The sequence below is a fragment of the Engystomops pustulosus genome, chromosome 8 (assembly GCF_040894005.1).
Source record: "Engystomops pustulosus chromosome 8, aEngPut4.maternal, whole genome shotgun sequence".
Lineage (NCBI taxonomy): Eukaryota > Metazoa > Chordata > Amphibia > Anura > Leptodactylidae > Engystomops > Engystomops pustulosus.
Window position 1 is genome coordinate 48,490,161 of NC_092418.1, and position 13,276 is coordinate 48,503,436.

The following is a 13,276-nucleotide window of genomic DNA, read 5'->3' on the forward strand; positions in this document are numbered from 1 at the left end:
ATAGAGGATATGATGCTGTCAAAGATTTTTGCTCAAACTGTCACCTGATGTGATTGCATGGCAGGTTGTCTCTGTGCAGACCTTGTCTCTGAGCATCTGGATGGCTTGCTTGAAGCTTCCTGATTGGTTGATTTCCAGGCCCAGGTAGGTGTACTCTTCCTTTTCTCCTCTGGAACACCATGATATTGGTTTTCTTTAGGTTGATGGGTAGTACCCAGGTGGTGCTAAATTTCTCCAGGATTTCCAGTCCGGGTGCGGAGCAGGCCTCCAGGGCTGCAGCCAGCTCATTGATGTAGATGTTGAAGAGCGTTTGACTTAGGCTGCAGCCGTGTCTGACCTCTCGTCTCTGCCGTTCTCCTTCCATTTACCGTCACCCTGCAGGTGTTCTCGGTATAGGAGCTTTTGATGGCGTCATAGGTTTTACCACCTATTCCCCTCTCCAGCAGTTTGAGACCTGGGTGCCACACTGAGTTGAAGGCCTTTTTAAAGTCCACAAAACAGGTGTATATCTTTCCCCACTACACCACGCTGGACGTAGGGTATAGAGGTGGTCAGTGGTGCGATGGTTTGGCATGAATCCTGCTTGGCTCTTGCTGAGGACATTGTGCTGGACGAGGAAGCTGGAGATCCTCCTTTTCAGGACAATATTAAACAGCTTTCACAGGTTACTGCTCACACAGTAGTTGGAGGGGTCGTACTTGTCCCGCTCTAATGATACCAGAACCATAACCCTACGACTATGGCTTCTCCAGGTTTCTGGATGTAATACAAGGTAGGAGGGACCCATGACCCCTCCTGTTAGGTGGACAGAGGTGTGTCTGCACCTGATAAGGCCACATTGTCTTTCAGCTGGGGAAATCTTACCATCACCAAGCGCAGGGAGGATCTTAAAGTGTGGACTATCCATCCCCATTAGGCCCACACACAAAGTTAACTAGCTCACTGAACTCAAAAAACAAGCTAGCATACGGGGGGTGGGCCTCGGCCTGGTCGCATATGCGCTTCTATGGAAACACATGGAAGAAAGTGTGCTGCATACATAAATACTGGCAGGATGTGTGCTGGATACATATATACTGGGGGACAGTGTTTTGAATAACTATATACTGGGGGGTATGTGCTGGATACATATATACTGGGGGGAAGTGTGTTGAACAACTATATACTAGGGGGGGCAGTGTGCTGGATACCTATATACTGAGGGCAGTGTGCTGGTGTGCTGAATACCTATATACTGGGGAGCAGTGTGCTGGATACATATATACTGAGATAGTGCCGAGAACTCTTAGGCGGCTGCACATGAGAAAACAACTTGATGTGCAGTCGCTCTTGTACTTACATCCTTACATATGTTTACATGCCTCTGATGACACAATACCCACACAATGGGATTGTAGAAACGCGTCAGGCGTAGAATGTGTTAGGCAGATTAGGAATGCTGACAGACCAAGGCAGAATCAGCATCCAATGAGCAATCATTACTCGGCTGAGTGCTAGGATTATAAATGAGAGTGGAATGTAGCACTTTATCTTCAGCACTACCTTCACTTTGCACTAGCACTTTGGTCCACTGTGTGCATAAGCACCTAAGAGGGGCGTTATTTTAGAAGTTACCTTCACAGGGATAACGCTGGTTGCTGCGCATGGTGGACTAGATAACACTATTTAAAAGCACTTTATTCCAGTGTGGAATTACGGACTAAATAACCTATGATCTGAGACACACACTGGTTAGCCTGAATAAACATTCAGTTTACTGAAGAGTGGTTTTCAAATTTTAATATGGTAATAAAAGTTAGTTTTTAAGTGTTCCTACTTCAGGCAGATTTAATTTTCAAACATTTGAACACAAATTTTTGCATCAACAATTTATTTTGATACATATATACTGGTAGGAAGTGTGCTGGATACAGAGGTACGGGAGGGGCAGTGTGCTGAATACATATAGATTGGGGGCAGTGTGCTGGATACATATATACTGTGTGGGGGCGTAGTGTCCTGGATAACTATAAACTGGGGGAAGTGTACTGGATTCATATATACTGGGGCATTGTACTGGAAACATATATACTGGGGGCATTGTACTGGATACCTATATACTGGAGGGCAGTGTGCTGTAAACCTATGTACTGGGGGCAGTGTGCTGGTTACATATATACTGGAGGGCAGTGTGCTGGAAACATATGTACTGTGGGCAGTGTGCTGGATACATAGATACGGGGGGCAGTGTCCTGGATACCTATATACTGGGGGTCAGTGTGCTAGATACCTATATACTGTGTGGACAGTGTGCTGGATACTTATATACTGGGGGCAGTGCACTGGATAACTATATACCTTAGGGGATATTTATCATGTTTTTAAACTGCCATTCTGAATATTAAATAATAACAATGCACAGATCCATCAGAATTTTTACAGTAAATGTATAAAATGTTCATGTAATATATAGCAGAGTGGAAGCACAGTGGGAGCCGGGAACAGAATGACACAAATGATGGCTTGTGTATGTATTTATTATGTTTGTGCACACAGTTCTGTAGCTACAGTATTAAGCCATGTGCACCAAAATAAATAGGTTCAACTGTGTCCACATCATGAACCGGATTAACTAAGAGGCTGCGACACTATTAAATAATGTGGCCCAACTCACACAAAGCAGGTGTAAAGAGAAATAATGCACAGTGCACCAGTTTTAATATATCTGAGTGCAATACAATTTCCTTACCAAAATGTCTTTGTCCAGTGGGGATGTCCCAGATGTATTTTGATCCATTTGAAAAGGCTGCACTGTAGCATCATCATTTTTCCTAAAAAAAAAAAAAGTACCGTAATATTAAGAAGACAAATGAATATGAAATATTCAGCTCTCAATTGAAAACTACAAGACACATTTAGAATTGTTTAGATGCAGTCTAAAAAAAGAAAAGAACGAATGTCCACTGATGGGTCACTTACATTATAATGTCAACAAGGGCACTTCTGAATTGTTCACGATCCTTTTTTGGGTGTGAAAAGCTGCTTCTCATTTTTAAAGATGGTCCAGTGGATAGATCATCATATTTTGATGGTCTAGGCTTTGGGAAGCTAGAGCTCAAGAATTTATTTCTTTTCTGCTTTGGACTGACAAGAAAACCTGAAATTTAAATGATACATTTATTTCCATTTGTTACAATTGAAGTAGTATGGTGTTGAGAGTTCTCAAACTAAATTTCATTTCAGATAAGGTATATGTAGAATTTCTGACTACAGGTTTCAGTCATTTAAATGGAACACACCTTTTATATTAACCCACCCAAAATAAAGGATTCATAAACACTATGATTAAAAAGCTTTGCCCTTATCCCTAAATGGTAATTTTCCATGGCTGCAATGTTTAAAAAAACTGTTTGCAAACTTATATGTAACTCACCTGAGGTGAGCCCAATGATATTAATGGAGTCAGGCATATTAAATGTTATTTGCACTGCCTTACCTCCTTGTTCCTGATTGACAGGTGTCACTGCTAGGACATGCTGCTGTATGGATCTAGTACTTAGTGGCAGTCTGTTAATATTTAACTAAACACAAATACAAACATGCACATTATTAAGACTTCATGTTATGTGACCAGGCTGATGTCATCTAAGGTCCTTTACCCAGTAACATTAAAGGGATTGTCCACTTTCAACAAATAATTGATATGGTTTGAGTAAGGAAAAGTATTACAATTTTCCAAAATACTTTCTGTATCAATTCCTGACAGTTTTCAAGATCTCTGCTTACTGTCATTCCATAGGAAGCTTTATTGCTTACTTCTAGTAGATACAAATCTGGCCATGGTGTTGTGATGGACAGGTGGGTGCACGAGCCGTTACTATCATCAGTCTCTGTGATAATAATGGCTTATGCACCCACCTGTTCAAGGACAGATTTCTATCCACTGGAAGTAAACATAGAAGCTTTCTGTAGAATGACAGCAAGCAGAGATCTAGAAAACCATGAGGAATTGATACAGAAAGTATATCGGAAGAATATATGACTTTTCATTACTCAAACTATATCAGTTATTTACTGAAAGTCGACAAGCCCCTTAATATCTACCTCATGTATGTATCTGATCACATGAAACCACTGCATGCCTCCATTGAAGATTGGAAGGAATATCCATTGAGGAATGCTGTGATTTCACGTGATCAGATACATAAATAAGAAGTTAATGTCATTGGGTAAAGGACACCTTATGACATCACCCTGCTCACATGACATGAAGTGCTGAATAGTGAGGAGATACATTTACTTTTTTAAAAACAACTCCTCAGCCCAGCAGGTACATTTTTCAGAACAGTCAGATAACCCCTTTAATAGATATATATCTATCTCATTGCCAAACTAAATTATCAAGATAAGTATTCTCCATGTCTCTAAGTAGTTAAGGTTTAAACTCCCTTATCAGAGCAGGGAAGAGGGGCTAGAAAAATAGAAGACTGACATTTTTTTTCAATTATGCAAGTTACGGTTTATGTTTATAGTAGTACTGATTTCTGAAATCATTTATTTATACTTTAGGTGCAATTACCAAGGGCTGCTACTGGTGTAAGATTTTTTTTAATATGGTTGAGGTAACTATTATCATAGTAATTGTTAATCATCATCTCTCTGTGATCCTATTTAAGGGCAGAAATGGACCCTAAATACAGAAGATATACAGATCTTTCCGTTACATCTTCTCTCTTAAGGACCCACTGCTGGTATTGCCTTACAAATACTGAAAAAAAATGCTTTCATTTGTAAGTAGCTTAACTTCAGGGTTTTTTTATCTAGTGTAAGTCAATAAAGGGATTATTTCAGAATTTCTTTTTGATTTGGTTTATCAAATCTACACTAACGTGTAGTGAAATAGAAACCAAGGATGCAAGTGATAACTTTTACATCAGCCCTGTAGTGAATATGATTTGAACAAGTTCCATCTTGCACAGTGTAATATTATTTTTAACATATTCATAATTTATAATTGCAGTATTCACTGCAAAATAAGCAAAATTACAACTAAAATCAGCAGAACAAAACAGCTGTTTTTAAACATCACAATTCAACAAGGTGTTTCGGTAGCCAAACATTTCTTTTTATATAAAATGGTTGTAGGTGGCTTCTCAGAACTTACTTTGGGAAAAGTTGTAAGCATCATTAACATTGTTTGATTCCTCTTCTTTCTCTTCTCTCAAAAGAAAAGACGGTTGGGCCTTTCTCCATTCAGGCTTAGAACTAACCTAAAAACATATTACATCATTTTTAATTCCAGTGTAATGCCTATACCAGTCCATATATTTTCAAATGTTGTTCCCCAAGAGTCACCATTTAAACTTGAAGAAGTATCACAGAGCAGTTAACATAGACTGGTGGTAGAACTATGGCACTGTCCGGGTTTCTTCAGACAAGCAATTGCTTCACTGCGGTATTTGCAGCATTTGGGGAGGCGTGATGACAGGCGCACACTGGAAAAAAACTTGTTTTTGGTTGTTATGGTTGTCTGTTAAAGTTATCAGATTCTTGAGACTGCAAGGAACTATGTTTCTCTTTCCAAGGTAGGACATAACTAGTGTCATGACTGCTCAAATCGAAGGGTTATCCTAACAAAATGAGACCATTGTATAATGGCAGCTTGTATGGGACACAGTGTCAAACATGCGACACTCTCCAACGAAAATTAGGTTTCTACCTTGTGGAAAATTGGAGCAAGATGGAGAAGATGGTTATATGTCTCTATATGATACACTGTTGCTTTTGACCTACTATGGGGAGCCCTTAAATTCCAAGAATGCTTATAGGAATAATTGAAAATAAAGTGATGTGATATGTTATGTTATGATAATACACCTGTATTTGATCTTGGAAAAAATCTGATTTGTGTTGTAATAATTTTATTTGGAAAATCAAATAAAATCTTTTGAAAAAAAAAAAAGCCTGTGTACAGAGTTTATTATTTTAAGAGGGGTCTGGTGGACATTTTTTAATGGGTCTCCGCTAACATTTTATTAATGAGGGGGTTCTGCTACTCAACATTTTATTAATGAGGGTAGGCTGCGGGACATTTCATTAAATAGTAGCAGCTGCATTTCCCACCCTAGGTGTATACTGGAGTCAATAAGTTTCCCTACAATGATACATACCCCTCAAAAACTGCATCATAGAACAAAGAAAATGAAAGGCAAAAGGCTATATTACCTCCGGTAGCTGTGGTAAGAATCTTGAAGAAGTCTTAGGGAACCTTCCTTTGTTGTGGGTTGCAGACTGTTGAAACAAATATAATGAAAACAATATGATTTTGCACAAAGAATTGATTAAATCATGGCACTAAAACATGAATACTGCACATGTGATTAAAGGGGTTATTCAGGGATATAAAATATACCTTTACAATTTTACTCAGTTTTATTGCTGTTTTAGCGCCTATAAGTATTTTACAGTGATGGCCAGTGTAATATTGTAGGCATGTACTCTCTAAGCAGACATATTATGATCCCTGTGTGCTGACATCCTGATTACATTATTAGGGTACAGGTTTCACTAGTACATACACTAGTATCTGACACATATAAAAAGAGAGATAAGACACATCAGAGATGAGAGATGATGAGATCCATGAGATGCAAATAACACACAATGACACTCTCAGCTCTGCTAACTCAGCTACACATAGTGAGCTCTGCTATATGCACCCATCCCCTGCTATATACATCTTATCTGTCCGTAGCTTGTAGATTTAGTCTCCTCACTATGCTGCTTGCCGGCAGGAAATGACCATGTGAGTGTCTGTGTGAGTTCTTCTTGGAATACAAGGGTGGGGACCGCTGCAGGGAGCAGACAGGAGAAACTATTCATGAGAAGAATCTGCCATGCCCGAGCCTAGTTAAAAGAAGATTGAGGGTCAGATCCAGGGGCAAGCAAAATTGTGTACACCAGGACTGATAGAGACAAGTTCGAATTATATCTGTGAAATTCTGTATTTTTGTTAATAACAGTGAGTTAGAGAATGTTATATTGTTATTCTGAGTATATTTGAGAATACCCCTTTTAAAAAACTGTAAAAAATAAACTAAAATTTCAAATTATAAACATGATTTCAAATCATAAACCGGTATCGCCATATCCAAAAATGTCTGATCAATCAAAATAGTAAAACAATTATTCCTAATAGTGAACCTAGTAACAGAAAATAGCACCCTAATGTCCGTATCATTACTGTTTTGCCATTTTACTTCCAATCAAAAATGTTAATAAAAAGTGATCAAAAGGTAATACAGTTTTGAAATGCAGAGTGTGTTTTTTTAACACAGGGTTTTTAAAATTTTCTAAAACATAACTAAACTGTTTAAATTTGGTATTTCTGTGATCATACTGATCCAGAAAATGAAGGAGACATATCATCTAGATCGTACATTGAAAGCCGTAAAAAAAAGAATATGGCGTAACTGTGGTTTTCTGCCAGTCCCACCACATTCAGAATTTTTATTCCAGCTTTCTAGTACATGATGCGCTAGAAAGCTACATTACACTAGAAAGCCCAATTTGTCTCCCAGATAAAAAGCACTGGTATATGAAAAAAATCAAAAAGTTATAGCTTGTGGAAGGAGCAGAGTGAAAAGCCGAAAAAACTTGGTCTTCAAGGGGTTGGCCAATTTGCCTCATATTTTGTAATTGTTGGGGGGGAAGAAATTAGCTAATATACATCTATTAAATGTTCTGCACTGCTTTATTGATATGGAAATTTAAAAACCTCCTGTCGGACATTCCTGACCATAAATTGGCTCCAGATGGATGTGATCTCATGTGATCTCTATCTTCCCATCAGCAATCGCCTTGCCATGACCTAAAGGGCAGACGCCCCTTGATGGCCACCTACATTAAGTCCATGTGCTTGTTGGAAAGTCGGTCCCACGACACGTAAGTCCAAACAGTCTCTGCCATGTCAGGGGTAACACCTGAAAGCTGCTCTTCATGTACTTAGCTCTGATGAGCTTGTGAATGGTTCGGTTTCAGTCCCTCCATATGGTGATCCCTCACAAAGTCCACAACCCTGGCATAGAACCAGGGGGCATCCCAATTGTAAGGGAAAGAGCTGACCCACTTATTACACCCCAGCTTGTGCCAGCGACTGCCCTTCAATGATGTCACAGAATTTTAACGCCTCCAATTAAGGCCATCTTGCAGGCGTGTGGAGATTTACAGCCACTGAGGCTCCACAAGGGGAGTCTGGGAAATAGGTTTTCCAGGATGGGACAAGGAAAACCACACCTTTTATTGCTAATATGTAAGGCAGCCCCCCCCCCCCCTTACCATCAAGCATGGCCTTCAGTGACATGATGTGTGATTAAAGCCAAACCAATATATATATGCCAGAAGGAACAGACTCTCAACAGAGGAGAGCACTGTTTCAACGTGTTTGTGTCTCTTCAGTACAGCGAAGGGAACTGGTCACGCTAGTAAAAAACCCTCCTACATCTAGTGCTGTGTTGTCTACAGTTGGGAATCATTTCCTTCTAGAATAGATATGCTTGTTTGGTTTAATTCCCACATCATGTCATTAGGTTTCCAGAAAGTCATGTTTGATGGTAAGGGGGCTGCCTTACATAGCAAAAGAGGCGTGGTTTTCCTTAACCCATCCTGGAAACATATTTGCATATTTCCCAGCTCCATTCTGCAAAGAGCATGACCTCTCTATGGACCTCAATGTGTCGGCTCCAATCTATTGCTGCTGACATGAAGCTCCTGTAAAGCATATCACTAAATGCTAGGGCTCAGGTAAGATGGCAGCCCCACAATTAGGGACAAAAATTAGAAGAAAAAAACTACAATTAGAATAGAAACACAGATCTCTAAAAAGTGATACATTTTATTGTATGGCTTAATAAAGAAAAATGAAATTTGGTGACGCTTTTACTTTAATGTGTTGACACTGTATGCTTGCCAACAGTGACATGAAGTTTCTTTCTTCTCAAAGGGCTTATTTGTCTGGCTCGGTTCCTCAGGTTTGCCAGCTCCCGATTCCATCATGGCTGAAGTAGAGACAGAGAAGGTGGCTGGCTTAGCTAATAAACAGGGACAATCAGTTCCTTCCAACATGTTGGTGATATACAAAGAAGTGTGCCATCAGGCCAACGAAGAAAAAGTCAACAACAGCTCAATCTTTTTACAGTCAGACATCCTGAACACATCTTGGAACTACCTATTAAAGCAGATCTGGTGGCAGGTTGATCTAATGAATAGCATCTGAGCCCTCTTTAGGTCCAATCCTTCAGTAGCCCTCAAACTTTTGAAATGTTTTATCACCTTAATATGCAAATATGTGAAAGAGGCTTTCGATCCTCCTACTATGACATCGTCAGCACCCATCCACGCTCTGCATAGACTAACTCCAAAGCCAGACACATGAAGTAAAAAGAGGATCTGTCCTCCAAATTGACACTTTTCTGTCATTTTGACACCCATAAACATTTGAATAAAAAGGTTGTGCAGTTCTCAAAGTAGTATTAATGAAAATGTCAGCTGGTCTCTTTAAAAAAATTCTAAGTAAAACATTTTTTTTTTAAAGTTTTTGGAATTTTTATTCCAGCTTCCCAGTACATTGCACAGAAGATTAAATGTAGGAAGTACAAATTGTCTGGCGGATAACAAGCCCTCTTACTACTCCGTGGGGGTGGAGGATTTATCAGGGACTGCGCAAAGAATTGCCATTATTGCCCCTTATGCCGCCTCTACGGCAGGTGGGTGTGGCATGGTCCATAGTGTTTCCGCTATTACCTATAGAGTCTGCGCCATAGAATTGTGCGGTCGGATAAACTAAGGGCCTTTTTCCACTTACAGGGCGATTCATCAAGCGTTGGCACAGGGAGCACCAATGCCCGATGTTCCCCTGTATATGCCAGTCCTTGATAAATCCCCCCTGTAAATGGAAAATAATAAAAATCTGAAACTGGTCTGGTAAGGAAGTGGTTAAAATGGAAACCTTTCACTTATGGAGTATAGCAGACTTTGTACAGCCCTGATGTAACCACAGCTGGTATGACACCTAGTAACATAGAAAGGCTGCCAGAGCCCCCCACTATCCCGTGCTACATCCGCCCTATCCCGGGCTACATCCGGGGCCCGGGGCTTATTCGTTGTAACGTTATGTCCGATTACCTGCTCCATAGTGCGCTTAGGTCGCAGCGCTGCAGCAGATCTGCTGATCCCCGGGGTAACCGCACTGTCAGAACACGCCGCAGACTCGGGACTGCCTCTAGTGCGTCTTCTCCGCCATGTACAATATACACTTATTTCTCGTCCCGCAGAGAAGTCGCCTGTTACAGTGACGCTTGTTACTTGCGAGTCTTGCACGAGCTGAGCCGCGTCTATTCGTCGCTATGGAAGCAGCAAATCAGTGCGGCGGGGCGGGGCGATGACTGGCAGGGAGCTGTGTACATGCAGCCAGGGGTAACGGGCGGGGGAGAGCAGGAGGCAATTACCTTCCCACGTGATCTATAGAACGGCATATTCGAGGCAGAACCCCCAAAATTACTACGTGTCCGGGAATAGGGACCTGAGCCTGTAACTTACCACAGACAGTATAAGACTCCAAACATAAATCCTTGTTCTGAGTCCTAGGGCCCAGTAGTGAAAGTAGTGAGTCTGGGGGCCCACCAAATGCTACATGGAAATATAACATGTACATGCCTAGGCAGCCCTCACATAATGCATTGTCCTTGCCAGCAAAACCGCATCACATAGCACAGCTTTAGTGGCTATAAAAACACTGCTGTATTGCATTGTGTCCCTTCTGGAATATTGTGGCCTCAAAACACAACCACATTTTTCTGCCCCTTGTCACTAAAAGGCTACATTCACGTGATGTAGTATGGCGGGCTTACATTGGCGCCGGGGAGAGGAGGAGGGGATGAGTGCTGCTCACCCCCTTCCCTCTCCATAGCAATATTTGGCCGTGCACCCATGGCCGTGTATGGGGGACGTATATATACACCCCCAAAATGTTCGTGTGAATGTACCCCAAGTGTTTATAGCTGTGGAACGGTTTAACATATCCAGGGGATTTTGAAAATGTTTTCTCGTGAAATATTGTGCTTGAAATTAGTTTAAAAATTTGGACGATATCTTTTGTGTTTAGTTATGAAAGAAACACTGACATTTGGCAGGATCTGGACGCATTAGCACGTCCCGATCCAGGAGGTATCTTTTTTTGCCTGCCTGATTTATCTTAGGCTATATTCACACTGCAGTTGCCCGCCCGTACCGTACCGTAGCGGGCAACGGCAGTGTACGGGGAGAGGAGGAGGAGGTGAGCGCAGCTCACCCCCGCCCCTCTCCATAGCAACCTATGGCGCACGGCGCCGTATTACGGGAAAAGATAGGACAGGTCCTATCTTTTTCCCGGGTACGGAATGGTACGGTGCCGCACGTGTGCTGCACAGTACCGCTCCCGTAGGGTGCCGTGCGCCAATAGAAGTGTATGGGGGACGTATGTCGGCCGTATATACGTCCCCCATACGTTAGTGATAATGTAGCCTTAGTGGTTGCTGCCTGAGGCATGTAAGTCTGTTGTTTTTTTTGAGTTTTGTGTGAAAATCACACAAAAGTCTCCAATTTTTAAGCAACCCCATAGCTTCATCTGCTCTGGATTGAAGTTTATTTGCAACTGTTTCAGATGTCCACATCTGGATTTTTAAGATAAATCAGGCACGGCAATGTAAAAAACTCTGTCACTGTGAACTTTGCAAAACAAGCGTAAAAGTTGCACATTTTTGCACAAAATAAAAATTGATAAATGACCTTATGTGTTCTAAAACACAATGCAAAGAAGTGCATCTGGAATATCTCCTCCCTCATATTGTGTAGCCCCCCCCCCCCCCCCCATCACTATTTTATACTGTGGCCCACTCTCCTCCTCATTTTCTTGTTAGATACAGACCTCTTCCTGTTCCCCAGGAAGTCTCATCTTCTCTTCTTCCTGTGCTGCTACCGTGCACAGTGAAATTGTCTTATTCAATTGTATGGTTAATATCATATAGTTAATGTCCCTGTACAGAGCGCGGCAGAATCTGCTGTGGTGGACAGGGTGAGCTGCAGCAGGAACAACAGTTCAACCCTGCTCTGGTGTAAAAGCGGCCTAACTACTCTTGAAAAGTAGATCCTTGGAGTTTTCATACCCTGAGGCTGCATTCACACTGCCATATGAGGGGAAGTATATACAGCCGACGTATATACGCCCCCCATATACCGTTCTGTAGCCCGGAGAAAGATAGGACATGGCGCCATATATTACTATGGAGAGGAGCGGGGTTGAGTGGCACTCACCCCCTCCTCCTCTCCCCGGCGCGGTGTGCCCGCCGTTTTACGGTACAGCGGGCACACATCAGTGTGTATGCGGCCTAAGGCCTCATGCACACGACCGTATGGTCTTTTCTGTTCTATATATACGGCTGTATTGTGGGTGTAAATACGGGGCGTATTGCACCAGCGTAGCAACGTATTTTACCATATCCGTATAAAATACAGTGGGTTGGCAAGTGATGGGCGACTGCCTATAGGCTGGCTGACAGAATGCCCCTCCCACTGGTTCTGGATACTCCACGTATATATTGCAGCATGCGGTACACAGCTGTATGCATCACGTATTTAACCCGTATTTTATACTTTTCCATTGACTTCTTTGGGCCGTACAGAATGGAAATACAGTGGAAAATAGGACATGCTCTATATTTGTACATGTACATTGATGGTCGTATTGCCCATTTGAATGCATGGAGTCATATTCCAGCCGTATACGGGCGTTTTTATACGGCCGCGTGCATGGGGCCTAAGGCCTCATGCACACAACCTGTCTGAAAAGTTTTTCCCTCTGCATCCACGTCTTTCAAATATTCTATATCGATGTGGTAGCAAATCCAAGGAGAGACAGTACCTTAAATCCGGTAAGCAATGAAGTGAAAAGGTAGGGTCATCAGATTCTCCATGTGTCGCTCGCTCTGCGGTATTCTCGTGGATCCCGTAATTCCACTTGCGGAGAGCAGCGGGCGGCTGTGTGGATTACTTTTTCCTCCGACTGGGAACTCGATCACAGCACTTTTGGTTCCGCCTTACTCCGCAATGGTCCGTATGGGGAAAGAAGATACGGGAAAAAAATAGTGCAGCAGAGCTTCTATTTGGTGAAGAAATATTTAATATTATACTCACAAAAATTGGTTAAAAACAGGCCTTAAAATAAACTGTGGTGCACGTTTGGCGTCATATACCCGACTCGAGT

At 41.8% G+C, this 13,276-nt stretch overlaps 1 protein-coding gene across 1 annotated transcript in view; it reads right to left on the bottom strand.

The window, feature by feature from the left end:
- DNAH7 (dynein axonemal heavy chain 7) overlaps positions 1-10,392 on the bottom strand; it is a 185,016-nt gene extending 174,624 nt beyond the window's left edge. The window contains exons 1-5 of the mRNA XM_072120857.1: positions 10,162-10,392; positions 6,205-6,270; positions 5,144-5,249; positions 2,959-3,136; positions 2,729-2,810 (exon numbers count right to left, since the gene is read on the bottom strand). Coding sequence (XP_071976958.1) covers positions 2,729-2,810; positions 2,959-3,136; positions 5,144-5,249; positions 6,205-6,270; positions 10,162-10,170 — 441 coding nt within the window. The 5' untranslated portion in view covers positions 10,171-10,392. The remainder of the gene's footprint in view (positions 1-2,728; positions 2,811-2,958; positions 3,137-5,143; positions 5,250-6,204; positions 6,271-10,161) is intronic.
- Positions 10,393-13,276: the final 2,884 nt, after the last annotated feature.